Here is a 27408-nt window from a genome sequence, read left to right on the forward strand (position 1 = left end):
AGCTTGCACACAGGGCCTTCTCACCTCATCTGTTACCTAGCTTGTTACCTAGCTTGTTTATTAATGCTTGTCCCCAATTGTAAAGCGCTGCAGAATTTGCTAGTGCTATATAAATTGATGATGATGAAATGTTTTCCACAAACCTACAGCACATTTGGGCAGGGTACTCTCTACCTCCTGTTTCATGTCATTTGACAGTTATGTATGTCTATCACGAGCCCTTCAATGTACAGCACTGCGTAATATGTTAGTGCTTTACAAATAAGCAAGGATAATAAAGCGCGGAAATTATAGAATATATATATATATATATATATATATATATATATATATATATATATATATATATATATATATATATATATTTCTCTTTATTTGCACACCTTTCTCAATAAACAGCAATGCAGAACATTTTGTATTGAATAAAACAGCACAGTGAAGTGATGGTTGCTCAATATAAGTTTCCAAGAAGGTTAGACAGAACACAGTGGGTTTTCAGTGTGATGGTAAGAGCATAAGAGATGAAAGAAGAGACCAAGAATTGTGGGAGGGAAAAAAATGGGGAGACAGAGGGAGAAGATAGAGTAAGGGACGAGTATCTGTAATTACATGCTGCCCGGGATGCGAAGTCATGAATCCTGTTCCATGGGGTTCATGTCTCATGAAATTTGGGCAGGGTGTCATTAAGGAGGGTTGTGATATACTCCATGGTTGAGATATGATGATGATGTGCCATAATTTATTCACTAGATCCGAATTGGTGGGAGGACTTCTTCCAAGCTTGGGCTATCCCTAACATACAAGCCTGACTGACATGTACTATCAGGCGATCCATTGTTTTACTTACAGAAGGGGCGGTTTTGTTGAGCAAAAATATTGCGGGGTCCGTAGGGAGATGAACAGCTGTGAGTTGGTGGAGAAGGGTCAAAGCAGTGTCCCAGAATGATTGGATGATGGGCCAGTCCCACCAGATGTGTAGGTGGTGTCCGCCGCAGGCTCTCCAGCACCTATATGATGTGGTTGGGAAAATACGGTGGAGCTTGACCGAGACTAGGTACCATCTGGAGTACACTTTATAAGCAGTTTCCCTAACACTCACATTAATGGACGCCACACGTTTCATGGGACTATCTTTGATTCCCAGGTTTTCCATCTCCACTTAAGAGGCCAGCGCTACGGATTTTCATACTTTCAGTATTAAATTAAGGTTTCTTTGGAAAACCCAAGTCAAATAATCGTTTGCTTCTTTTCTTTACCAGTTACTTTTCCCTTTCTTATTTATTAAACTTGAACCAATATATTACAAATATATTGATAAACAGAGCTGCAAGAATGGTGAGGGTGGCGGAAGTGACGGTAATATACCAGAAACATACATTTATTTAATGAGCAAGGAAATCTGCTGGCGTTGCCAGATCTTCATGTTTTTCTGCTTCTTCTTAACATACAGAACCATTGTATAATCCAGTAAGTAAAGATCGACCTAGAGAACCAGATTTATTCAACCAAAATAACTCTAGTAAATATACCCCTCAGGGTTTAATCTATAGTTCTCTTTTTGTATTCTTTTGTTTCTAAACTGTGGGTTTGAAAAGTGGAGATGTTGCCTATAGCAACCAATCAGATTCTAGCTGTAACTTTGTAGAACGCACTAAATAAAATACAGCTAGCATCTGATTGGTTGCTATAGGCAGCATCTCCAATTTATCAAATCCACAGGTTTAGTAAATATAACCCAGAGAGTCTCTGAGAAGTTGGGGTACAGAAGTTGATCCAGTTCTGTAGGTCTGTAATAATGTAAAATATTGGGTATCCCTTTTTCCCATAAATTGCCCTTAATGTAATCAGTGTATATGGAATGGGGACTACTATTGAGAAATAAAGAAACTTTGGCAACATACAAAGAAATAATTTTATCTAGTAGTCATAGTACCATCCTACCACGGGCAAGAAAAGGAGCAAGTCAGACCACTGGTTGTCTGATTCCTTTATCTATTTGTATTACAGTTGCCATTATTATTATTATTATTATTATTATTATTATTATTATTATTATTACTTATTTCCATAAACCTTTTGAATTAAAAAAAGGAAAGAAAAATGTTTAGGATGGGCTAGAATTAACTTGTGTTATATAACATGACTGTGACATACATACCTTGTATGTGTGGATATTTTAGCAGACAGGTGCTAGCAGTTGGGGAAAAAAAAAAACCCCTTATTAAAAACCTATTTATACATCAAGAGCAAGTAATGACGTCTGTGTCAGACGTGTGTCACCATTTTATAATTTGGGTGTGAAATATAATCCAAATGCTTGAATAGAAAAGTAGTTTGTCATACCTGGAGCTAGGGATACAGTAGACACAACGGCAGAGCCCTGCCTTCAGAGAGTAAGGATGCTGGCCCACTATATAAAACGAGCAGTTTTATTTCCTCATTTAATCCTCTTTCGAGTTTAAGCAAAGAGCACCCGGTGTGGTCTAACCTTCTGATTGTAGAACATGGCAGAATGTATTGGCACCATCAGAATAAAATGTAATAAATAACGTGAAGATGAAGGATATAAAAATTTAAATATAAATATATAAAAGACAATCCATTGTGAGGGACGCAGCATCATACCGCCTGAATTCATGTGTTAAGTTAGGAAAAATGTTTGTTCCTAAAGAAAAGAAAATGTGTACGCATGGACCTGCCCACAGTAGTAGTAGCCAAATGATATAAAGTCCATCACCCATCTGTCATATTGTCAAAGAAAGCCTAAAGAGGCCATATCTCCTCATCCGCCCAACTACACTCTGATCAGTCCAATCTTCAGCTGTTTTGGAGAGACAAAGCCCCTTTTCTGATGGTCTGCACCTCAGTCATCACCAAGAATCAGTATTGTTGCCATCTATGTATATGATCAGTATGAGTTTAGTGATTTTTTTTTTTTTTTTTTATTTATTTTTTTTTTTAAATAATTTTAATGTATTCCTAACGTTAGATTGTTATTATAGCTAATTGTACTTTTTACATTAAAAGTTAATAGAAGATGAAAGATATAACTCAGTATAATATAATTATCCTGCCTAGAATTGCTGGAGTGACTGGCATGATGTGAAATATGACAACTCCCTTATACTGGAAGCCGGTATACCTCCTGTGAAGCAATGCTTCCTCATGGCTGATGGTGCATGTGTGTGGCGGCTGAAGCTGGCACATACTCGGTGGAAATAGCCGAAGACGTACATCCACGTATGTCGTATAACATATCACACACACGGAAGCTGGAAGGGTCTCTTCTGCTCGTACTTAGACCCTGGGGAGACGCCACTTCTCCCCTTCTTTCTTCCCTACTATACACAGTGTTATATGAAGCATATAGGTTTGTAGGGAGCATTGTAATGGAATCTGGGATACATGTGCACACACATACATGAGCAAGGTACTTATTCACATTTATGTAAGAAATCAGTGACTGAAGTTAATGTACCCATACATGGATATTGTATCTTCTATATTAGACTGTTATATGTTTGGGGTGTAAGATTTTCATTCAAGAGATGTTCAGCATTGTTGTATAAGTAGAAGGTGCTACTTTATACATTGTATCTGCACCTTGATACAGTGACTATTGTACAGAGGACTGTATGCAGGGACAAATGCAGGATTTGTAGAGGGGGGTTTCCACACCATGCCGCCAGTGGGCATGACCAGTAGGCATGGGGGTGTGGCTATAATATTAGACAGTGCTTGGCTGCTCTATAACTCTTCCTATCCCTATAATATACATGGACAATGCTGCATGCACTACTGTTAGGTGCACGCAGCTCTCCCTTTTCAAGCAGAGCCGTGTTAAGCGGGGGCAGGGTCCAGCCACCTCAATTATACAGTGTCCCAGGCTTGGAGGGGGTTTACAGGCACTAGGAAACCCCCCTCGGTTTGCCCATGGTATGTTAGTTATGTATGTTAGGAGGACTAAGTAGACATGGCTTATAAGGAGTAGTGTGTAAATATCAAGACTGTCTAGTATCGGTGTACAGAAATAGCACGTGCATAATAACTTATTTTATAACCCATCTTTCCCTTCAACAATTCCCAGTATCTGCAGTTCCAAACTTGCTGCAGAGCACATGATTCTGCTTACTTAAAGATAACATGAAGTACATTGTGGGTAATGTATATTTTGTAGCCATTTACTCATATCATTTTCTGATGAACAAATGCAGTTTTATAAAGCAGTGAGGTACACATTATCAAAGTAACTGTTTCCTCACTTGTAAGAATTGTAATACGTTTTGAAACACAAAGCAATTTATTAAAGGTTTCAGGGCAGTCATTAAATGTAGGAATAAGCAAAATTTGTTTGAAATATATTACTATTAATAATAATTATTTGTATATATACATATTTACTGTTCTCATGCATGTTACAGATTCACTGCAAGGAACCCTCCTGTGTACTATTTAGTAGAGGGTATGTGAGTAGACTACATTCAAGATTTTATTTGGTTTTTTTAAATATATTGATTTTGTTTTAAAGAAATAAAAAAAAAATAAAAAAAAAAATAAAAAATATATATATATATAAGCAAGATAAGTGTGATGATTAATGATGAGTAATACATTTGTAGGAATATAGTTTTATAGAATGTCATGACTCTCATTCTCTCAGCTGTAAGCTGGTAACGTAAGTAATTTATGTGGCATACAGTCAAGTACCCCACAGGCAGCTGGATTGACTTCAGCTTTTAATGACACAGGTTATTCTCGGTTGTCGCTGATATCTGGTTCTCTGCGCAGTTACGGAGTGTTCTCGTAAGGGTCTGGGAACCGGTCTCTTCCAGACCTAACACAACCACGCTTAAAACACTTGGCATGCAAAGCCAGCATTAACTGTGGAGGCATCTAAATGTGTTCCATACCTGTAAATATCAAATTCGCTTTACAATCTAAATCTGCTTCAGGGCACAGTTACCCTTATTTAAACCTTTTTTTGTGTTTGCCGGCCTAATTGAACCTTCCTACTTGCAATATTCACAATCCCCAAGCTAAAAACAGAACAGCACCAGTTTGTCATATTTCTCCGGACTTTATGTAACCCGTCCTACCTTATTTTCTACATTCATTACTGCTTATACCTATAGATGTAACATTTGTATATGAAACACTTGGTAGCAATACAATCTGTTGAATTTAGACTTCTTATGTTTGTCTGTGCAGATTGGCATTTCTTGAGATTAATTGTAACCTCAATGTCACACATACATTGTCCGGCATTAAGGAGACCAATGTAACTACATACAAATGGTGATCTAATAATATTTCAGGAGTATATTTCTACAGTTTTTGTACAGGCAGTGGTAGGCAAACTATGGCTCTCTGGCTGTTGTGGAACTACAAGTCCCAGCATGACAGCGTCACTGTTTGGCCTGTTTACCAGGAATAGGTAGTTCTCTATCTGTTGTGTTACTGCCAGAAGCTGCTTGGAAAGGCATGCTGGGGACTGTAGTTCCACAGCAGGCAGTGAGAGCAGCCGATCACCTAATCCTCAAATAATGACAGTGTCCTGGACATACTGGCACTTTAATTTTTTTTTCATCTGGTTTAGGGACAAGTTGCCTATGCCCGGTATAGGGGCATAGAGTGCCCTCCCTCACTGAGTTGGGAGCTTTCACACACATTCCGCACTTCATCCTGCAGTTTTCATAGCAGATCCTGCATTTTTTTTTTTATAACGTCACACTTTATGTCCAAGTTTTTTATTCTTGTTTTTGAGCTGAGCTGTGGATGCCCAAAATGTCAGCTGTGGTTTTTTTTTTTTTTTCCTTCCTCATGTCTACCAGGAGAGGAGAGCCAAAGGAGAATGATCCGTGTCAGGCGCGCTCAATCCCATACAAAGAGTTAAGGCGGTGGAATTTCACACGTAATCGTTTCAATTATGCAGCATGCATTCTTTTGGAATTTTCTCACTGATCTCAAAAGACTGTTGTGCTGTGTGCCAGTGCCTGTCTGATGACCACGCAGCCTGATCTTTCCAGTGAGCTGCACTAGGCTGGGGACACAGTCACTGGACAGAATGACGTGCAACCAAATTACTGACTTTAATCATGATTGGAAGCTTCAGATGTCTAAGTGTAGGGATCTCATTATGATGACAGATGATATGATCAACATTTTGCACTTTGATGATTTTTAAACATGGCTGCTAAATGCAGCATTTCAAATATAATATATTAATAGTCTGCTTATAGCAGGAGGTGGCTGTGCCATAGATTGCCTAACCCTCTAATCCCCGGTACCTATTACCCAGGAGGGACCCACCCTATTTGCATGAGGGGAGGACAAGTTTTAATAAATCTGGGATGTAGAAATCCTTTTCATGAATCATGAGTAGACCTACAAATCTCACCATTTTTAGTCTTTATTGGCCAACATTGCTTCCTGATCTGTTTACTAGCAAAGATTCAGCCAGATTTGTAGAGCTATATGTTCCATTTCCAATACAGCGTTTTCAATGTGTTCCAAGCTTTTTATAGCTCATCAGCACAAAACATGGGGCAAAGGCTTCTATGAGTGTAGAGCTTGTTGCCAACCTGCTCAGAGCAATCTAATAAGGTAAGACTGAAATGGGATTGAATGAGCCAAATGTTTCACTCTAACCTTAGTCATGATTTGGTGCAAGATGTGGAATGAACAGGTAGGGTAGTAGTGCCCTCTTATCACTACCCAATATTGTTGGGTTGCCCTACACCTTTCACTATTTCACTCACTCAGTGTATTCCTGCTTTCCTCCGTTCTCCCCTTACATCATGGCATTACCCCTGTTACATGTAGCCCATACTTGTCTACTCTCCTGGAGTATCCGTCGGACTTTGGGTTGGTCCTCCCGGACACCCGGAAAAGCAGACCACTCTCCTTGATCCTGTTTAATCTCCCTGCAAAGTGGGAGGAGCCCTGATGATGCAATTTGCTGTTAAATGCATAGTCGTGGCCTCAGCCCAGTATGCAATGGCTGGAATTGCGAGTTTGCGTTGCCAGATTTATGTCGTCCTGTCCCCTGCCTTTCTGCCATGGACCTCCCTTCCCGAATCTCAGAGAGACCAGGTAGAAAATATAGGTAAGTATACTGTAGCCAAGTTTTAACAAATATACTCCCACAAGTAAAAAGATCATCTGCTCCCTAAAGATCACCACACACCTCTTTTGAATAAGCCGTCTAGCGGTTGATGAAATGTTCCCTTAGGTTATGTACCCTGACAACCTTTCTTTTAACTAAGAAATTACGACACAGGAGGCTTGTTTGGCGGAGGAAGATCAATTTATTGATTTAAAGTAAATTTCAGTGGTGGGGCAATTGTGTGGCTGAGTAGCTGGGCCCCCCCATTCGGACACCCCTGCACCGATTGGGATGAAATCAATGCAAGTTTGTCCAGTTGGTTCATGGCCAGGTTTTAGGGGGGTTAGGGTCCTGGTTGGACCTCCTGCTGGTGTTTGCTGGGCAGAACTTTGATCCGGGGAGCCTGTATGTATGTATGTATGTATGTATGTATGTATGTATGTGTATTCATTCATTCATTCAGTGTAACTTTTTTTTGCTGTCCGTTTTAAACTGTGCTATTCTGGGTTAGTCTGTTTTGGTGGTTCTGAAATAATTGATAATGAGCTTCACAAATACCAAATGAGTAATTTTGTTCATAGAGGATATTTTTTCTTTTCACTGGGTAAAGTTTGTTGCTTTGTGATCAGTGGATTTGCAGCATCATCCACTGTAGTTGTATTAGTTCTACACAGAGGTAATGAGACATTAAATCTGTGTGGGATGTACAAGATTTAGGTGCAGCTTATTAAACCAAAGAATACTGGCGGAAGTATGCGCTCCTTTGTTGTGATATCTTCTTAAACCTAACAAAAAATAGAAAGATATGAGAAAAATATTGTTCCAGTTATCTGCAAACCAAAAGCAATTTGTTTAGCCCAGCTGATTTATTTTAAGATCTGTCTAGAGTGCCAAAAGTTTCTTGTTTCTCTCCAATTGTGCTCAAGAAGCTTGTGATTATTACCTTTTTTTTATTATTTTTTTTTTAAGTTTTTATAGATGTCTATAACTTTGGGGTTCTGGCTATGGTCCCTAAAAGCAATTTGAGTCCTTGTAAAAACTCTAAATAAAAACAACAATCATCTCCTTTTAGTTTTCAGGCAGGTAGGGAAAAAAATATCTGGCAGTGTATTAAATTGTGGGGAGTCAATCAGGATACTAAAAAAAGACATCCGCATAGGCTTTTCATGGTTTAATCTGTATATTAAGAGGGATTGGTGTCTCCCTAATCCTTTTAATAGATTCATCACATCTTTTGACTGTAATCGGATTATCGCTTTCGGTGTAACAGTATATTGTAGCCACTTCTTGGAAAAGTCCACTAAACAATTATAATGGATCTGTGAGGTTACATAGTGATCTGCCACTGAAACTTTGAGTAATGCTTTCAAGTTGATGAATTCATTTCAAACTGACTTGACTGTAGTGTATGAGGGTGTAATGAAATCAAAATATGTATTCTGTTCAGTTCGTGTTGACCACAGAGTGTTTGTTTGCTTTTAGCATTTATTTTCACTTTATTTTTTCAATAATATTCCAGTCATTGGGGTATATTCCGAGAAAACACCTTAAGGTCTTCATTGGCTGAGATGAGCTATAAACGCTATTTAGAAGTTCCAATACAATAGTACTGATGGCTAAAGCATAATTCCACATTTTTATTGTAAAAAGTTGTACACTCTCCCTAGTTCCCCCCTGACTTGAATAATTGGGATTCCTCCCTCTGAGCTGATGGAGTCCATGATGTTCTTACCATACTTCCTCCAGCGGGCCTGGTTTGCCAATAGGCTACCGCCTCATGCCCCATCATAGCTTTGCTTCAGACTGTTGACAATAAGGGGTGGGACTATTATCGGTCTGAAGTGACACGGCTGCTGGCGGCCTACTCCTAAATTGGGGCCATCTATTGCGTTACCTTGACTTCATAATGGACCCCAACAGTGTAGACACACAGAATGATCTGGACTATAAATTTGTTGAGAGGGTAGAGGGATAGTTTTCAAAATGTTCACAATCAAGGTGGAAATATAATTTTAAATAATAGCTGCATGTATGTGAAGATATTTTCTATTTACACTGCTATTTAGTAGGATGTGGTTTGCATGCAGAGTATTCAGAAATGTGTCACGTTAGATACCCTTAACTAGAGAGTATCTCTGATGAAAGCTAAAAGTTAGGGGACCACTTTCTTATACGTTTATATTGCATCAAATGTTCAAAAATGTCTTGTTTAGCAAGAAAAACTCTACCGATCACATTTAAAATCCTAATCATTGGAGTACAAGAAACCTTGTATCCTTGCGAGCAATACATGGGACATTTGGATTGGTCTGAACGGTCCATGCCAATCTTCACATGTTCTCCAACTTCCGGGACATGTCCCTTGATCGTTGACCATATCATGCAGAGCTGAGGCACCAACTTTTTCTATAAAGATATTGGATCCTCTAAGTTATCATTGGCCGCCAGAGCTCACTATATGACATTGTATGTTTTATATAGCACCACTCATATTATGCAGCGCTGTACAGAGAACATATAGCCATTTACATCCGTCCCTGCCCCATTGGAGCTTACTATACAGAGTAGTAGTTTGTCATATGCCAGTTAACCTACAGTATATATTTGGACTGTGGGAGGAAGCACAGGGAGAACACAAAAGCTCAAAGGACGTGACGTAGAGAGCACACTGCCACTGATTGCATGGGCCCAGAGAGGCTCTGATCTTGGTGAGTGAAATATCTTTACAGCTGTAGTTTGGGATGGGTTGTATCATATTCAGACCTCAAATAACAATCCCTTTTTTAATTTATTTTATGTTACTGTGTACAGCCACCACAATGATTCATTGAATACTAACGACCAGAATGACCAGTGATTTGAATACTAGCCACCAGAATGAACTGAGCATTGGTTATCTGATTTGGCTCTACGCTGAAAAATGGTCAACCTATTAGTAATATACAAAAATGAATACAACATGAATACAGTTTGTTGAGCAGTCATGTTACAATGCTGTGCATTGCATACATGCAGGGGCGGGCTGGGCAGGGGGCCGCCCCCCCCCCCCCCCCCCCAGATTCAAAATCGACGATTTTTACCAGCGGCCCCATCTCATGACACGAGATGCGGCCGCGTTGTTGCACAGGCGGCCGCCCCCCCGGGTTGAAATTGCCAGCCCGCGCCTGCATACATGTGCCCTTTTACTAATTATTATTGTTAGTACAAACACTTAGGACATAATTCATTAAGGAAAGTTAAGCAAAAGTAAGCAAGTAAGGCAAAACCATCTTTCATTGGAGGGGGAGGTAAATTTAAAATTTGAAGGCAGATGTATAGTTTGGGTAGGGCATGTCCTAGATCAACTTTAAATTTCAGTGTAAAAATAAAGCTATTAAGTGTCTGTGTGTGCTACATGAAGAAACAGCCAGTAATTTCATTATGTGCAAAATAAATCATTCGCACCCCTTGCATTGTAACATGGCTTTGTCCAGAAAACTTTAGTAAGAAAACTTGCTCAAATTTGTGCTTAACTTTCCTCAATAAATCAGGCCCGTACTCACTAATTTACATATACACTCCCTCTAAAAGTGTGAGTGATTCTTCTGTGCAGACGAAGTGTCTCGCTTTAATTTTCCCCCAATTTTGGCGTCTATGATTGTCCAATAGATGTACTGAATGTGTGAATTGAATCATAAGTGTAACAATGTTTGAGGCTTACTTCTCATCTATGCCGGAATGAGAATAATTCAATTTTATCTCAAAGCAGTTTGTCAGTAAATTGTTGTGCAAACTGAATATTGTAAAAATCACAGGTACACAGCCTGTTTCTCTCCAGCTGTTTTGGAACTACGTCCCAGCGTGCTTACGGTTTGTAGTTTCACAATAGTTTGAAAGCCACAGGTTTGCCTACTTTTGACATTTCCCAGGATATCCTCAGGAATCCTACGTCTTATGCAACAATAGTTGTGCAAGGATGAGTGGCAGGTGATATATAAATATTTACCCTTGTTTTTACCACATTCTAAAAATGTTTTGTACAGTCTGGCTCTTTGTTTTTGCTATGTAAAAATATGTTTCTGTTTCATCTGTTTGTTTTGCTTCTTTCCCTGGTTATTGCTGCAAGTTTGAGTTCTGTCAGTGATCATAAAATCTTAGTACGGCTTGATACTGAACACTGCTCAATGAGTGTAACTGTAACACACTTGGCAGCAGAAAGCAGGTTAGTGGGCTGTTTGAGATGTGGGCTGTCTGGTGCCTATGAGCAATTCAGAATAATACTCGCATTCTGCCTTTTAGGGAAACCTTAGAGTCCCTGCATTTATATGGGGACGAGATTGGGACTTGTGGGTATATTTACTTTGAGGTGGTTCCGTAGAACTATCGATTCCCAACACTTTGTCTTTAATAAAAGTGCAGTTTTAAAAAAAAAACTTCAAAGTCCATCGGTTTTGTCTTTAATAAAATTTCCGTTTGAAGAAACTGGCTTAAAAGCACCGCCAATCGGCGGTTCTATGGAATTTATAACAAAGTAAATATAATCCTTGGTTTACTAGACCTCTACTTTCAAATGACTTGTATACCACGACTTTTGACTTCAATTGACATTAGATTTGGATGGGTCACCTGAGAAATATACAGGGTCTAGCTGAATCTTTAATTCTTACTTTTTATTTGAGATGCTCACTGACCCCCGTGTTTTGGTTTTTGGATCTGTATTTTTTTGGAAAAATTGCTAAAATATGCTAAAATCACATCATTTTGCTCTTATTTTTGTTCCTACATTATTATTAACCTCAATAACACTAATTCCCAGTCATTTCCAGTCAATTTTGACCACCTCACAGGTCACACTATTATTTTCATACACTTTTGGACAAAAACTGCAGCGAGCACAAACACACAGCAGTTCACAGGACATCTAGGACACATTGTCATACAGCAGTGGCAGATAAAAAAGAAAAGTGGTGAAAGATGGAATTGTCCTTAGGCCCTCCCTATATTTTAAAGTTACTGGCATAACCTCAGTGTTGGTTGGTTTCATACTTTATGAACAAATAAGGAAGTGCATGTTCATTTTTTTTGGCACATTTTATCTTCATATAATATTTTTCTTTCATATTGTAAACAATATCGGGGTCAGTTTGTTTTATAAACGTCTCCGATACAGTGTGGTGCTATCTTAATTAAACCCTTGAGAAACCTTCACAATGACTGAATAACAAACATTACACAGCCATCTCTGGCACTATCAGACGGACAGCCCACTACTCTCAATAGCACTGTCCATTCTAGCGCCCTCCTGTGGCACACAGCCATCCTCGCTACATCCAATAATCACTAACCTGATAACTAATCCTCAGGGCTGGCATATAAGTGTGGCAGGAGGGTGCCACGTTTTGGGGAGTGTCCTCCGTGACAAAAGAAAATAAATTATTTTACCTACTTTGATTTACTGCGTTACAGGACTTCATCTTCAACAGCAGCTATCCATATAGCAGAGCTAATCCCACAGCGCTGTACAGAGAACTCTCACATCAGTCCCTGCCCCATTGGAGCTTACAGTCCATATTCCCTAACATACACAGACAAAGCGAGACTAGGGTCAATATGAGAGCAACCAATTAACCTATTAGTATGTTTTTGGAGTGTGGGAGGAGACTGGAGCACCCAGAGGATACCCACGCAAACACAGGGAGAACATACCAACTCTACTCAAATAAGGCTTTGTTTAGGAATCAAACTCATGACCCCAGTGCTGTGAGGGAGAAGTGCTAACCACAAAGCCACCGTGCTGTCCATTGCATCGCACTTCACTGCACATGTGTCAGCCACTGAGCAGAGCGGGGTCCTTTTGAGAGTGGACCAGTAGAGCCTAAATTTTGCAGGGGTGCTCCAATCAGCCCAGCACCAGCCCTGCTAAACCTTCATCCATATACGATTTCAGCACTTCCCATCAAAAGCAGCAACCTAAAACATAAGTAATGGCTGCCAGTGGAATAAAAAATTACTTTACTTCTATTGATCCTTTGATATCACTTACCCTATACTGTGGCAGCAGCATATCCTATATACACTAAGTACAGCAACAGATGAAGGCATAATGAGGCAGGTGGGCCTAACCCTCTACATCTCTGCTAATTCTCAGCTTCCCAGATGGTTGTTGTAACTTTCCTACATCTTTTCATCCCACAGTGTTTCATGCTGTCTATATGTATTCTGTATGTGCAGACAGATGTGGCATGCTTGCTTTGTAGGTTTTTTTTTTATTATAATAATATGCACCTGAAAAATGATTTTTCTTCCTGAAGTAATGAAGTGATTATGTATTTGTACTTTTAGTCCACTACTCTTTTGATAATGCTGTTATCAGTCGAACATACAACTTATTTCGTTTTGAAATTCATGCAGAGATTTGTTCCAACAACGATTCAGTTCACTTCAATAAGAATCACAATTTTGTCAGCTGTGCAGTATTTCCACACTGGGTCAGAAGTTTATGAAAACTGGTATGTAATCCACTGAAAACACGATCGCTATCTACATACCACAAAGCAAATATATGTGTGCCCAGTTCCTAGCGGCTCGCTGTGCGGTTTGTGGTCAGACAACACCCAATATCCATGGCTGGATTGCTGCTATAAGCCTATTGTATGTCGGAGTAGTGTTTAATGTAAGCCACAATAGTCACGCGTTTCCTGACAATTCTCTACAGCCGCTGCATGGTCACTGGGCACACAAATGTACTTTAACATTCTTTTAAGAAGAAAAAGATTTATATAATTTTTTTTTTCATTTTTTTTATTTGATACGTAATGTAAGTTTTAAATTCAACTTTGTGCTGTATTCCTTCACTGAATTGAAAGCTCTTGTTTTAGTAGCTATGTGCAGTACATGCATGGCAGGGGTTTGTACTGCCACTGAACTGAATAATGGATGAGGCTTTGTTGATGGCGATGGCAGGTGTTGCAACAATTGTAAATAACCATACAGTTCGTTCTTTCAAGTCATGTTAAAAGATTAACACTTTTATGTGAGGCAGCACTTTTGAAGAGCATCATGCAGATTGTAATTTATAATGCACCTGTTATAGAGTAAACTAACAAATATAAGCTTTTTTTTTTTTTTAAAGTTAGTATTGTTTTGTCTTCTGTGTGAATGTGATGAAAAGTATTAAAAATACTAAGATAGCTGGTAAAAAGAAAATGAAGGAGCATAACAAACTGCAGTATAGCCATATCCTATTTCATTACCATGCAACATTGATCTATTTCTCAAAGGTCCCTGTGCGAACATCCGAGACCAGAGGTCCAACTACCTGGCCGGTAGCTCATACTAACACTTGTAGTTCTAGAACAGTTTGTGCTAGTCTGCCCTGGATGATGCGAGAGGTGAATCTATCTCTTTATTACTTGATCCATCCAGAGAGATCGGCCTTCATCCATTCTGTCACAAATGGATACATTAACTTGGAGAATAATACATTTTTAGAGGTTAGCACCACACGTGCACTTGTCTGTTTTGTTGAACACTGTGAAGGATAATTCTCCTGACTGGATCACCTTTCTCTACTGCTCACTAGTCCATTTCGTGTGCTGCTTGTACCAGAAGTAATGAGGTCTTATCCATTGAATAAACTGCCTGCTTGCACTACCGTTAGTCTGCAGTTTCTCACCCATTTTGCCTTGTACTTCCAAATTGATGCATGAAAATTACAGACAAGGAGTATGCACAAGGCCTTATATGTATGCATGACCCTGACCATGCTGTGGTGCTAATTGCTTTATTATTGCTTGAGAATCACCGGTGTGGAAGCACTAGCTTACAGCATGTTTCTATAATTTACCCACCAGATTTTGGTTAACTACCTTTCTTTCAACATTGGTAAATAAAATATTAAAAACAAATGGCCCCAATGGAGTCCCCTTTTAATAATGTTTCCAGTACAATGCTAGCTTGTTTACAACTGGGTGTAACTCGACATTCATTTATATCCGTCAGCTGAAAGTCATTGGATTGCTGAATATTAGAAAACTATCCACGATGCAGACGTTTATAAGAGAATATCTGATGCATGTTACTGTTAACAGTCAGGAGGAAGTATCGGTTAATGTAGAATTATATTTGTGGAATAATCTACCTTTACTGTAAATTATAAGGATAGTATAAGTTACCAAGGAGTTCTGTGATCATTGAAAGATACCAGGTCAGAGATTTTCAGTGACATCTAATATCCATTATTTACTGTAGACGGTGTATTATCCCATATATGACTATGTAAAATCCAGGTGCTGGCAGTGTCTGTATCCCATACTCCAGAGTTTCCCAAACCCAGTCCTCAGGGCTCCCCAACAGTGCAGGTTTTACGGATCACATGTGACATAGTTAGGACCACCTGTGGATCTGTTACAATGTGTCAGTCAGTAATGAATACACCTGTGCTCCAGCAAGGAGATATGGAAAACCTGCACTGTTAGGGAGCCCTGAGGACGGCATTTGGGAAACCCTACAAACTCTGTGACTGACCTAACTGAATTTGCAGATGTCTATGCCGGCAGTTGATTAAAAGATTGAGGTGTTTACTGAAGAGTTAGCAATAAGAAATTGAGAGGTCATAATGTGCTATTATATGTTACAGATTGTAACATAACCTTAACCTTCAAAACAATATTGAGAATTGTGTTTTGTTTGACTGTTCGTTCCTGTGATACTTATAGGGGCATATTCAGTTAGCCGCGGAGAACCTCCAGAAGGGTCGCAAAGGAACTCAACGGCAATGTAACATCGCAGATTTGTCATCGCCCCCCCATAGGGGAGCGAGGAGAAATCCACAATGTTGAGATACCGGGAAACATGCAGAGGAACATTGCAGCTAATTGAATACGCACCATAGCTTATTTTAACGAATAAATGAATCACAATTTGCAGATATTTATTGTAATGTTAAAGTGTAAATAAAAATCAAAATCTAAACATTACATTTTAATGAGACTTTCCCCCTTCTCTTTGCCAGCAAGTTACAGGTAGAAGTTTTGGCGATAAAGACTTTCGTACAGGACTGGAGAATGGAATTCTTCTCTGCGAGTGAGTAACATATTTTACATTTTCATATTAAAAGTAAATCAATAAATGAATCTGTAGTCAAGATAAAGACCAGACTCTTGAGCTTCTGTGACAAAAAACATGTACCCGATCTGTGGTTTGTATATGTAATGATGCTGGCCATCTTCAAACGTCATGCTCCTGTTTAATAATGATAGAGAAATGATAAAAAAAAAAATAGTTCTTTACAGGAAACCATTTATTCTTAAATTCCTGTCATTAATATGTAAAATGTAGACTGGGAGAGCAGAGGATATTGTAGATAACACTGATTATTTGCCTATTTCAATATGTTTATTGGCAAATAGCGAAAATCTAATAAGTACTGTGTGCTGGAAGTTGTCCTTGGCACTCTATAAAGTGATTGATTGTGGAGTTTTATAGGAAGGGAAACTTGTTTACAAAGTTCGCTATATTAAAGTTCTCTCAAGTTTTATTCTAAATCTGGCACATTTTTAGGATTCTTTCGATCCCTTAGAGAAATAATGGTCTTGTTTTGCTGCAAGATTGAGCCTCCTTTTTTTTTTTTTTTTTTCATTTAAAGTAAAAAAAAAAACAACCAACATCCCTAGTAATGGCATGAGTCCTATGCCGGGGACCTTTTGCGGAGATGCTCAACAAAGCCAAAATCTCTGCAACGGCTTTATTTTGCACGGTGCTCCAATTTGCACAAAAAGTGAGCGACACCCTTAAATCCAAAGCATTGCAGATAATAGATCCCATACATGTGTTTGCCTACACCACATTCTTTGTAGCAAAGCACTGGTGGATTATATTTAATTTTTCTTTTGCGTCCCTATACCTCTAGTCCTCTTGCTGCCATAATCCTCTTTTATCTGATACCACCCCCCCATCACATCACTTCAGAACACCATGGGTAGATGTATCAAACCTTCTAAATAAGGAAAAATGCAATGTAATGTTGACCAATAATATTCTAGCTATCATTTATGTAGTACGTTCTTAGGCCCAGGCCTGCGTGACCTTTCTATAAATCCAGGCATCCTTTAATCAACAGATGAGGAGCTGCCATATTGCTTCAAACAACTATGCAGAAAGTTTTCCTTTGAAAAATAATGTACGTATATGCATTCAATGTGTGCATATTTCCTTTAATAATCACCCGGGAGTGATTTTTCATCAGTATCTGGTTCTAAACAGGTGTTCAGAATATTTCTGTGAGACGTGAAAGCTTATGTAGTTTTCATGAATGACCATACACCGTAGTGTGGAATTTATAAGAGTGCGTTGTTGAGGCAGAATTTTACTCAAATAACTATTGTTTATGTTTAAATGGACAGTTGCTTATGGCAAATCAGCCATATGTAACATGTTACTATATGGAGTCCTTTGATGCATCCGTTGTTGTAATCTTCTGGTTTCACTGCTCTCTTATTGCTATTAACAATACAGACCAAAAATGAAGTCTTCAATCGACTGAGTTTTGTTTTTTGACAAAATGAGTTTAGGAGACGCCACCAGTCAGTCTGCTGCAGGTCCATATGGTACTGGTCTGCAGTAATTGCCATGTTCTCTGGCATGCTTAGTGTTTTGTGCAGTATGTTTACATAACAATCCTTTTAACAGACTAGGGATCAAACCATGTGCCACTTGAAACTAATAATGTGCTCTAGAAATCTGAGTGGGGTGAGGTTTTCTGTAGGAAGGAAGTGGGGGTGACTACTTCTGAATAGCTCATATGATTTGCTCTGATGTCACATTCCTGAATGTCATAGCATCACGAAGTTATGAATACTGAAAGCCTAGAAATTGCTGAAGAGATGTTCTTTTCTCATAAATTAAAAACAGATTGTGATTGGAAACATTTACAATCACATTACATCATGGGTTGTATTTAAAGCTTACCTACTGCATGTCATTTTGACAAATCTAAGATTACTTCTATGGCATGTTTTAAAAACCTTATTGCAATGAACATTAGTAAACACATGCCGTTCTTGAGAAAATCTACTATGAAAAGGTGCTCCTCCCCTCTGTCTTGTAGTCCTACTTCCGGAGGTCCAGGGGACAAATATGCATCATAACCGCCTCAAAATGCCCCAACACCCGCTGTGTATCGCCAAGGTCCTGCCCACTTCTAAAGGAAGGGATGCTGGATTTGGGAAGTCTGCCTACTCACCCAGGAGAACTCTTCAAAATGTGGGAATGTTCCGGACATTGTGGGAGAGTAGTATATTTGTAGTGCCTGCTAGAATTACTTAGACTTTATTTACATTTGTCGTTGAATGTGGTCATTTAGAGGCAATATGAAGGCTGCAGAATTTCTACAGTTTGATGTCACAGATAGTCTCTCAGGAAGATAGAGCATTCCTGCCAGTGCAAGGGCAGTTCACTCATTATTACTCATGAATATTGGTACCTGTACAATAGATGGCCAATTTCATGTAAATATTTAAAAAGGTCAATTTAGAACCGTTCTGTCCAGCTGCAAGCATACTCCTGCAGTCTATGGTGTATCGCAGAGAGCTGTAAGTCATTTCAACAATAAACTAGTTTTACTGATTTGGCTGAAACTATTGTGATTACATTGAGTAAAAGCCATACATTTTGATGAATTCACGGGTGGTTCCGTTCAGTTTAATTCTCCACACCACCTAGTGCATGTAATACCGGCATTCATGGAAATCCAGATTTCATGACTGAAAAGATGTTCCTTATCCCTGCAAGGTTGGGGAGAGCACTGACCACCAGGGAAAGATTAAAGAAAGCAGGTATTGTACAGTGGGGAAGCAGGCATGAATGGATATAAACAGATGCAAATGGGAAAAAGAAAGGAATACATAAGGCTGGCACAAATGGGGAAAATATGGGAAACAAAAGGTTCACTAATTTGAAAGTAAATGAGGCACACACGTGTTATCTCCTAACTTTCCAGATGATCCAAGTCACTAGGCAGCCCTCCCCTCAAAACACCTTCATTGCTGTGCACAACAGGTTTAGTTGGACTAAATCTATGTCATGGACTTTAATTTAATTAAAAACATTAAGGTGACTCGCATACTAAAAGCTGGTTATAAAAATGTCCACGTTTTAAAGAAATTGCATTTATTATAAGAAATAAATTATAAACACATTTTAATCTCTATGCCAATAACTATCCACCTGTCATCAAAAAAATGTCTTCACCGCTGTTCAATTGGCATAATCTCCCATAGTCCCTCCTGGGTCACAGTGCTGCTATTAAAAGTGCAATTTTTCCCAAGCTATCCTATCCACTCCAGATGCTCCTGATTGACTTACTTAAATCTGATTTACATGCATGTACCACAGTGTTCTCTAAATTTATCTAGCAGTCCAAAATTTTTGAATCGCCAGACATAAATTAATCCTCAGTAAGGTACAAGGGAGCATTGGGCTACTGGATACACTTTCCTTTACACGGGCTGCTCTGTGCCGTTACGTTGTGGTCTGGCTCTACCACCATGAACATTTTACAAACCAAGCTCTGGAAAGTGCTTTATTTCACCCATACAACCCAGCGGCTCTACTACACTGACCAAAATCCCTGATACCCGCACAGTTTCATCATAATGTTCTGTTTATAGATGTAAGGCCTGGACTCACAATAATAAGAAATACAACAGAGATTTCAAATATACTAGATTCCTTCCAGCCTGGGGTAATCTGGTGTTTCCACATTGTCTGGAAAATACCAATTTCTTGGTATGGCATAAGGTGTAATGGGATCAAAGATGTATTTGATCTGGAAGGCAAAATCTATACTTTACAGCAATTACGGGAAAGGCTGGTATCCCAAACACACAATATTACATGTACCTTCAACCTCGACATTACATCACCTCCGTTCAGCTGCCGATAGTCACACCTGAGACCTCCTGATGATCAAGCCCTACTCACCTTTTTAATGTCTTCGCCTTATAGAATTAGATACCTATATGCAGATCTCATTCATGTACAACCATCTGGAGATGAGCTTTGGAGGCTTGGCAAAAAAATATCCTGAGCGTGTCTTACTCAGATACCTTAATTCATTTCTTGATTCTACTTGGAAATCTCTAACTTCAGCTCGTCTGCAGGAGGTCCACTTAAAAACAATTCACAAGGCTTAAATTCCTCAGGGCAGACTCCACTTCATGGTTGATGGGGCTATGCCCAAAATGTAAAACGCAAACAGCGGGTTGGTCATATAATTTTTGGGAATGCAGTAACATCAGAAACTTTTGGAATAAAGTTAGATTTAATTAATCACAGTTTCAAAATACCCATGACTGCATCTAGAGAACCACTCCTCCTCGCTAATTTTGATGCCTGGAATGATGCTTTACCCTCCCCTGAGTTGCTTCCTGCCATGACAATAATGGTCACCTTAGCCAAACACCCGGATTGGAGTGGGGTTTGTATGGATCTGGGGCAGTACTTTTGTCCCAATTTTGTAAGTCTAACTGTTGGGAGTTACGGCTAAAAGACAGCTCGTTGTTTTAGAATACTTTCATGCTGGAATTTCTAGCTGAACAACAGCTGCGGAGCTGTATCCTGCTCTCTATGATAGAGGGGGTTTACATTGCTTGCGCTATGTAATCTGTAGTACTATGTCCGCCTTTCCTCAAACGGATGATTTGCTGTCAGCGTGGGTGGGTTCCTGTCTTTTTACTCTGTGTTTTCTTGTGTGTTTTTTGTGTACACGTTTCTCTTATTTTAATAGCTGTAATTTTAGTCTAATTAGTGCCAGTAATAAGAGACTGCATTTTCCCCCCACTGAACTATAATAAGATCATGAATCGAGCGGGTCTGGAGCTTGGCATGTGACTACATAATAAAGGCGGAAATGCGTGAGCTTTTATAGTGCTGTCTTTACATTGTGGTTTAATTAGGTCTTAGTGGTATTTGTGTATTCAGTACTCTGTGAGCTGAAAAAGTGATGTATGTTTAGCTTCTATATTTGTTACAGCTTGTTTAGAGGATTAGACAACATAGTTGACATCGGTTTGAAATACTTGCTTGCTAGTGGCATTAGAATGTTTAGTTTTTGCCACTTAAAATGAGCTATGAGGTGTAAAGCCATGGCATATGCAGTATGATAAAACTAGCATTTTTTGAAAAGATGTATAGCATTGAACTATGTATGTATTAAATTGGTATAAAAGCATATGTCACTTTGTTTTGTTTATCATTTTTTTTTTTATTATTATTTCTGTCATATTAAGATTTGTGCCTACCTTTCCATAATGTAATTTATGCTGCAAGTACTATGTGGAGTGATGAGGCGTGCTGTTGCCAGAAAGAAAAAGCAGCAGCTTTGTATGACTTAAAATGTAGCCCTGATACCCGTTGCTAATGTAGACTGTGCTTCCGATGAGTAGGCTCAGATTTCAGTAACAGTTCTCAGTGTAATAGACACAGCAGGCAGAGAAAATGTGGGCTCCCTGTTAATACGTTCATCTGTTCAGCAACAAATCTGTGGTGTAATCAGTTCTGAATAATCATACAGGTGGACGACTTTATATCTGCAATACTTCTAGTGGACACCCAGCGGAGTGAGGTTGAAGTAGACTTGGCATAGGCATCCTTTGCTTTAACGGGCAGCTAGCCAGGACCATATTTCTGGGAGAACTTCAACTGGCGAGACTGGGAAATGTTTGGGTGGGGTGTCTCCAACAGCCAAGACTCCACTTGGGGATAAGATAACTCGTCATTTCTATTGGCCAGAAGTAAAGACCCCTACTGCCTTAACCCTTTGAGGATTGCAAGCCGTACTGTTTCAATAAGCAGTCACGCCGTGATCGGATTAGCTCATTATAAGCCCAGGCTACACGTCTTTATGATATTGGCTGCTCTGCATCCTCAAGAGTCCCTTGGTGGTTTAATGAAGTGTTTGCAGGCAGAAGAATAAAGAACACTGTTAAGTATCGCGTGACCAAAGAAGATTAAAGTAGAATGCTACCAAAAATTTAACAAGGTGAAATCCACCAAGTACTAACTTTTAAGACAAAATGCAAAGTTGGTTACCTTGGATGGCTCTTCACCCAAGGTTCCAGGGCTGATCTACTCTTTCATGGATGTGGGTAGTTAGGGGGGCATTGCATATGGTCCAAATTAAGCATTGAGATTTAATTCACAGCAAACTTACATCCAAACGCTCTGCAGCTCTCAACATTGAACCTGCACCTTACATATTATCCTTTTTTTTTTTTTTTTTTTTTTTTCTCCTATTGAACAGTCTGAAGCACCATGGGAGCAGTCATGCTGGGTATAGGGAACATAACGGTCCTCTATGATTTCTGCTAAGATGGTACTAGAACTCCCAGAAAACGTACCATTTCCAGAGTGGTATAGGAACAATGAAAGTCTCGGTTGTCCACAGGAACATGCAGGTTGCACATTTACTGCTTGATGGAATATTTATTCACTAAGGAATGGGCAGCAGAAGTTGTTACTACAGCCCTTTATGTTTAGAGTTTTCGAATATACATTACCGGCATTGAATTCAAACAGTCTGCTAAATATGACTGCAGTGTCTGTGGTGCGGAACAGTTGACTTTAGACTTGAGGAAATGGGTAATCATTTGATCACGCCACAAAAGTGAAGTGTAAAGGTAAGATGCCTCGTAATACATCATAAAATGGCTTTTAGCATTACGTATCACGGATTTAGGAAAAATGCTGTGAATAAAACGAAAAAGTAATTTCTAAAGATCTATTGGTTACTTTTTATGATCCGTGGTAACAGACTGTACACTTCTTTACTACAGTAAAGTGGACAGCCAGTGAACCTGCTTGAAATCTTTATGAATTTCTAGTTATTAAGGAATACCTTGGGAAATTAATCTTGGAAAAGTCGATATTCATACTGCACCAGCTCCTGTCTGGCCAAAGGGAAAAAAAAGAAAAGAAAAGCTTTAATGTGCATTATTAAGAACCTGATAATAACAGAGGAGTTGGACAGCGAAGCTATGCAAACATTAGCTCTGAAGCCATGCTGCCATGGTCCAGTAAGGAAATGAGAAAACGAATAGCTTGTTGGTGAGGTATGTGGATAATTTAATCAACTCATGGCACATTCATGTTACACATGCAGGCGATATCTCAACACTCAATTATGCAGTCGTATGCAATGTAGCATAAGTTAATCATGTAGTGACGGGGGGGCTCTTTCCATCCTGTTGTTACATAGCACCTACACAATGGAGGTAGTAGTGCTGTCACAATTTAGGGGAAAAATGGAAGACTTCTAACCTATTAAGAACGTTTTCACAGGATTCCATTTATACTGGTCAAATAAAGTGATCATCATCATCACCATTTATATAGCGCCACTGATTCCGCAGCGATGTACAGAGAACTCATTCACATCAGTACCTGCCCCATTGGAGCTTACTGTCTAAATTCCCTAAAACACACAGACAGATATATATAGAGAGAGAGACTAGGGTCAATTTTAATAGCAGCCAATTAGCCTATCGGTATGTTTTTGGAGTGTGGGAGGAAACCGGAGCACCCGGAGGAAACCCACGCAAACACGGGGAGAATATACAAACTCCACACAGATAAGGCCATGGTCAGGAATTGAACTCATGACCCCAGTGCTGTGAGGCAGAAGTGCTAACCGCTTAGCCACTAGGCTGAACTTGTGATCAAGAGACAAAATTAGGGTGCCCCAGTTTATTTTTGAGATGGGTGATGGGGGTGAGAGAGATTAAATTCTTATAGATCCTCTCCTCTTTCCTATCTGCTCCCATGTTGTTTATTTCCTGCTGATCAAAATTAGGAGACTTTCCCCAGGTTTTTCCTCACCCTATACCTGCAATTTACAGTGCTGCATATGGCACTGTCTGCTCCGCAGTTCTACAATAAAACCCACAGATCATAGTGGGCAGTGATAAATACATTTTGTTGTAATTCCTAAACTGCAGTGTGAGAGGGACACTCCCTTCCCAGTTTTGGGCTGTATGTAGAAGGCAAGTCCCACTCGCCTTCAGCAGCCAAGGGGTTAGAGAATGACTAAACCCCATACTGAACCATGTTACTTCCATAGCTCATTACCTGAAAATGTCAGTGTAGCTCTGTTACAAAAAAGTCTTACCACTCCACTCCAGCTGAATTCCCTCGCACATCTTCGTGTCCTTATGGCATCAGATACAGGTAAGATTGCTGCGTCTGCACACATTTCAGTTACACTGACATCACTGGCCCTGCTTCTGCATTATTGAGCAACAGAGTTACAAGTCTGCAAAGCTGTCACTCAAACTCTGCCTGCTCAGATATACAAGTACCGCCCACCTAACATGGCAGCCTTCTGCAGAGACGTGTTTGGTTAACATATTTAGTTAAGTAAAACACTCCAGGTATTTCATGTTTATTTTTCAGCGCAGTATTATGCAACTATACTATATATTAGTGTAAAATTGTTCTTTAAGCAAACAACTGTTTCTTGCTGAACAAAAATTTCAAGAATAAGCCAAGCCTCATTGTAAGACATTTTAGTCACAAAATGTTTGAATTTCAGTTAATTCATTGTTTTTTAAGACTGCATTTTTTTTTTTAAGGATTCAGTTCTACAACTTTAAAAACAAAACCAGAAATAATAAACAAAAACATGCTTATAGAGCTTTTGTTTATTGAAAAACCTGTCTGAGCGCTGATTTAGTCAAACATTATCCATGGTATGTCTAAACAAGTATTGTATCATTCTCTATAATAGTTTTGTTACACGGAGGCCTGTTTGATTACAGTGTAGTCTATTATTTTTCTTCTACGTTGGTAGAACAGCATAACACTCATGGTAATAAATAACCATATGAAGTACACGAACACTGCAGAACGCCTTGTGCCAACATACTCCACACCACCCAACTGTCCCAATTTAGACAGTACAGTCCTGATTCATGAGTCCTAGTGTGCCCATTGGGACAGCATTGATCGGACCGGAAGGGTGGGAGTTATGTCCCATTCACTGTGTAGCAGAGCAGCATTGAACGGGTGCCGTGACACTCATAGGTATTTTTAGGGAAGGGGGGAAGGGGGGGGGGGGGGGGGGGGGGGGGTTCACACCCCGTTTCATGGTGGCGCACGTTGTCCAGATTCCCCACAATTATCACTGATTGAGTAACTCATTTAAACACTATGGGCCAGATGCCTATAAAGAATATTTATGCCCATATGATGAGTCTGACCTTTCCAAAGATGCATTTACTTCTATACCTGTTGCATATACACCAGATTTAAGTCCGGCTTACATACACACAACCAAAAGATTGTTTTGATCGGGAAAATCACATTTTAAGTCCAACAGCAAATAATACAACAAATATAATACTCTCTCGTGTACAAATGAAAGTAGCAAAAATATTCTTATAGTACACCCACAATTTCCTATTATAGTTGCAGTCACTGAAAAAAGCTTCAGAGGTGAATTTGCAATTACAAGTGGCTAGCAAGTGCTGGCGTCATCATCTGCGTGTGTTTGCCCTCCAGTAGGTGCAAAATGAACGTGTCCAGGAGTATATGCGTCTCTGTGCTGGTCTGCCTCAGCCGCATTTGCGTTAAATTAAGTAGGTGCAAGTATCAGTTGCATGTACCTCTGCATGTGTGCACCTACAGTACGTGCGCTCCCTTTCGCAGTGCAAGTTTTCATAATTTACCCATGTCTCTAAAAGGTGTTATATACATAAAACGCATCATGGAACTAGGTGTAGTAGTGCACAGAAAATCATGGCTTTCATTTTTTATTTTGTTTTATCAGCTTCCAGTTGCAAAGTGCATTGTAGCATCAGTTTTGCAACCTGCTGAACCCTTTAGGCATGTACAAAATAATTAAATGGCTTGCGTCTTCACAAGCTGGTTTTTCTCAGGTGTTTTTTTTTTTTTTTAAAAGTAATGCTAGAATGAACTTGCTTTTCAATAGGTCTGTTTAAACCCGCCTTAATATCTCATTAGGAACAAATATCCTGCTTCTTAGCCTGTGTTCCTCTGCTACGCATTGCTGCTCACCTTTTAAATAAGGATTTAATGGTTAAGTAAAGGTGAATGAGGATTTTTATCAATATGGTTCAGGCTTTGTAAAATAATAATTTCAGTGTATATGTGGCCTTATTTTGTCTACTTTTTTGGAACTGCAGGTGTGGTTTTGTTTGTGTCTTTCCCTTTAGTAGTACATGTCACTGTTTTTGGAGTATCCATATTCTGGATTTATAAATTGTGGAATTTTGCAACACCTTTTAATGGCACAAGAGGCATTCTGCATGCCACTGATGAATTTATCATGCGTTTCATGCGTTCACACAATGATGCACACAAGGTTGATCTGAAAATGCTGAAACAGGAAGATTGTAATTGTCTTCTCCTGTCAGATCCATGCATCTGAAAGCCAATGTCACCACACAGGTTCCAGAAGATGCTGAAAATGCATAACATACAGCCTCCATATCCTTGGACACAAAGCTAAGAAGACCAGAATCTCAAATTCAAAATGGTTTTGGTTTAAACTGGACATACAGAATGATATTCACTGTATTACCCATGGATATCTCCAATTAGACTCCTGGAAATTTTACAATGGCTATTAAGACTAGTAACATTTGTATTTGGATTCCGTGCTCTGGTAAGTGCCCAACCGGAGGCTATGGGTTCAGGAATTGAGAGGCCTGTGTATTTTGTAAGCCCCCCCAATCTGGGAACTGTTTTATTGTATACGGATTTCCAAAGTATAGTTTGTAGCATTATATAATGATCACTAGAATAAGCACTGCATTGAATACTGGGGAATTGGAGCTGTATATGTATTTGGTTTATAGTTTTTTGAAGTAACAAACCATCAAACAAGCCATGTCCATCGTTTTTGGCAGTCTGTGTCCATGCTTTTCTTCCTTGTAGACTGATGTTTGAGCATTGGTTCATAAAGAGGAGCAGTAAATAAATGTGTTGTGCTTCTCTGCTTCTCTATATGCAACAAAGTGTATACATTGAGTAAAGAGAAGATGGGTCGAACTTACTGGGCTCCTTTCTGTTCATTCGAGTCCTGCTGCACTGATGAAAATTATATACAGACACATGCACCATATATGATATTAGCCGCAATAATACATGGAATTTAATAGAGCCCTGCTCAATGTTTAAGAAGCATACTGTCATTTTTATATGTAAATTAATAAAGAGGACACATAGACATTCACCTGAGAGTGTTTACAGCAGGATATTATGTGCCTATTGTAATGTGTCTAAATGGGTAAATCTGAGCCTCAGTA

At 39.2% G+C, this 27408-nt stretch overlaps 1 protein-coding gene across 4 annotated transcripts in view; it reads left to right on the forward strand.

Moving 5' to 3' along the window:
- LIMCH1 (LIM and calponin homology domains 1) overlaps positions 1-27408 on the forward strand; it is a 195427-nt gene that overhangs the window by 54509 nt on the left and 113510 nt on the right. For all 4 annotated transcript variants that reach the window (XM_075195041.1, XM_075195032.1, XM_075195015.1 and 1 more), the window contains exon 2: positions 16098-16168. In XM_075195041.1, coding sequence (XP_075051142.1) covers positions 16098-16168 — 71 coding nt within the window. The remainder of the gene's footprint in view (positions 1-16097; positions 16169-27408) is intronic.

The sequence above is a fragment of the Mixophyes fleayi genome, chromosome 1 (assembly GCF_038048845.1).
Source record: "Mixophyes fleayi isolate aMixFle1 chromosome 1, aMixFle1.hap1, whole genome shotgun sequence".
Taxonomy (NCBI): Eukaryota; Metazoa; Chordata; class Amphibia; order Anura; family Limnodynastidae; genus Mixophyes; species Mixophyes fleayi.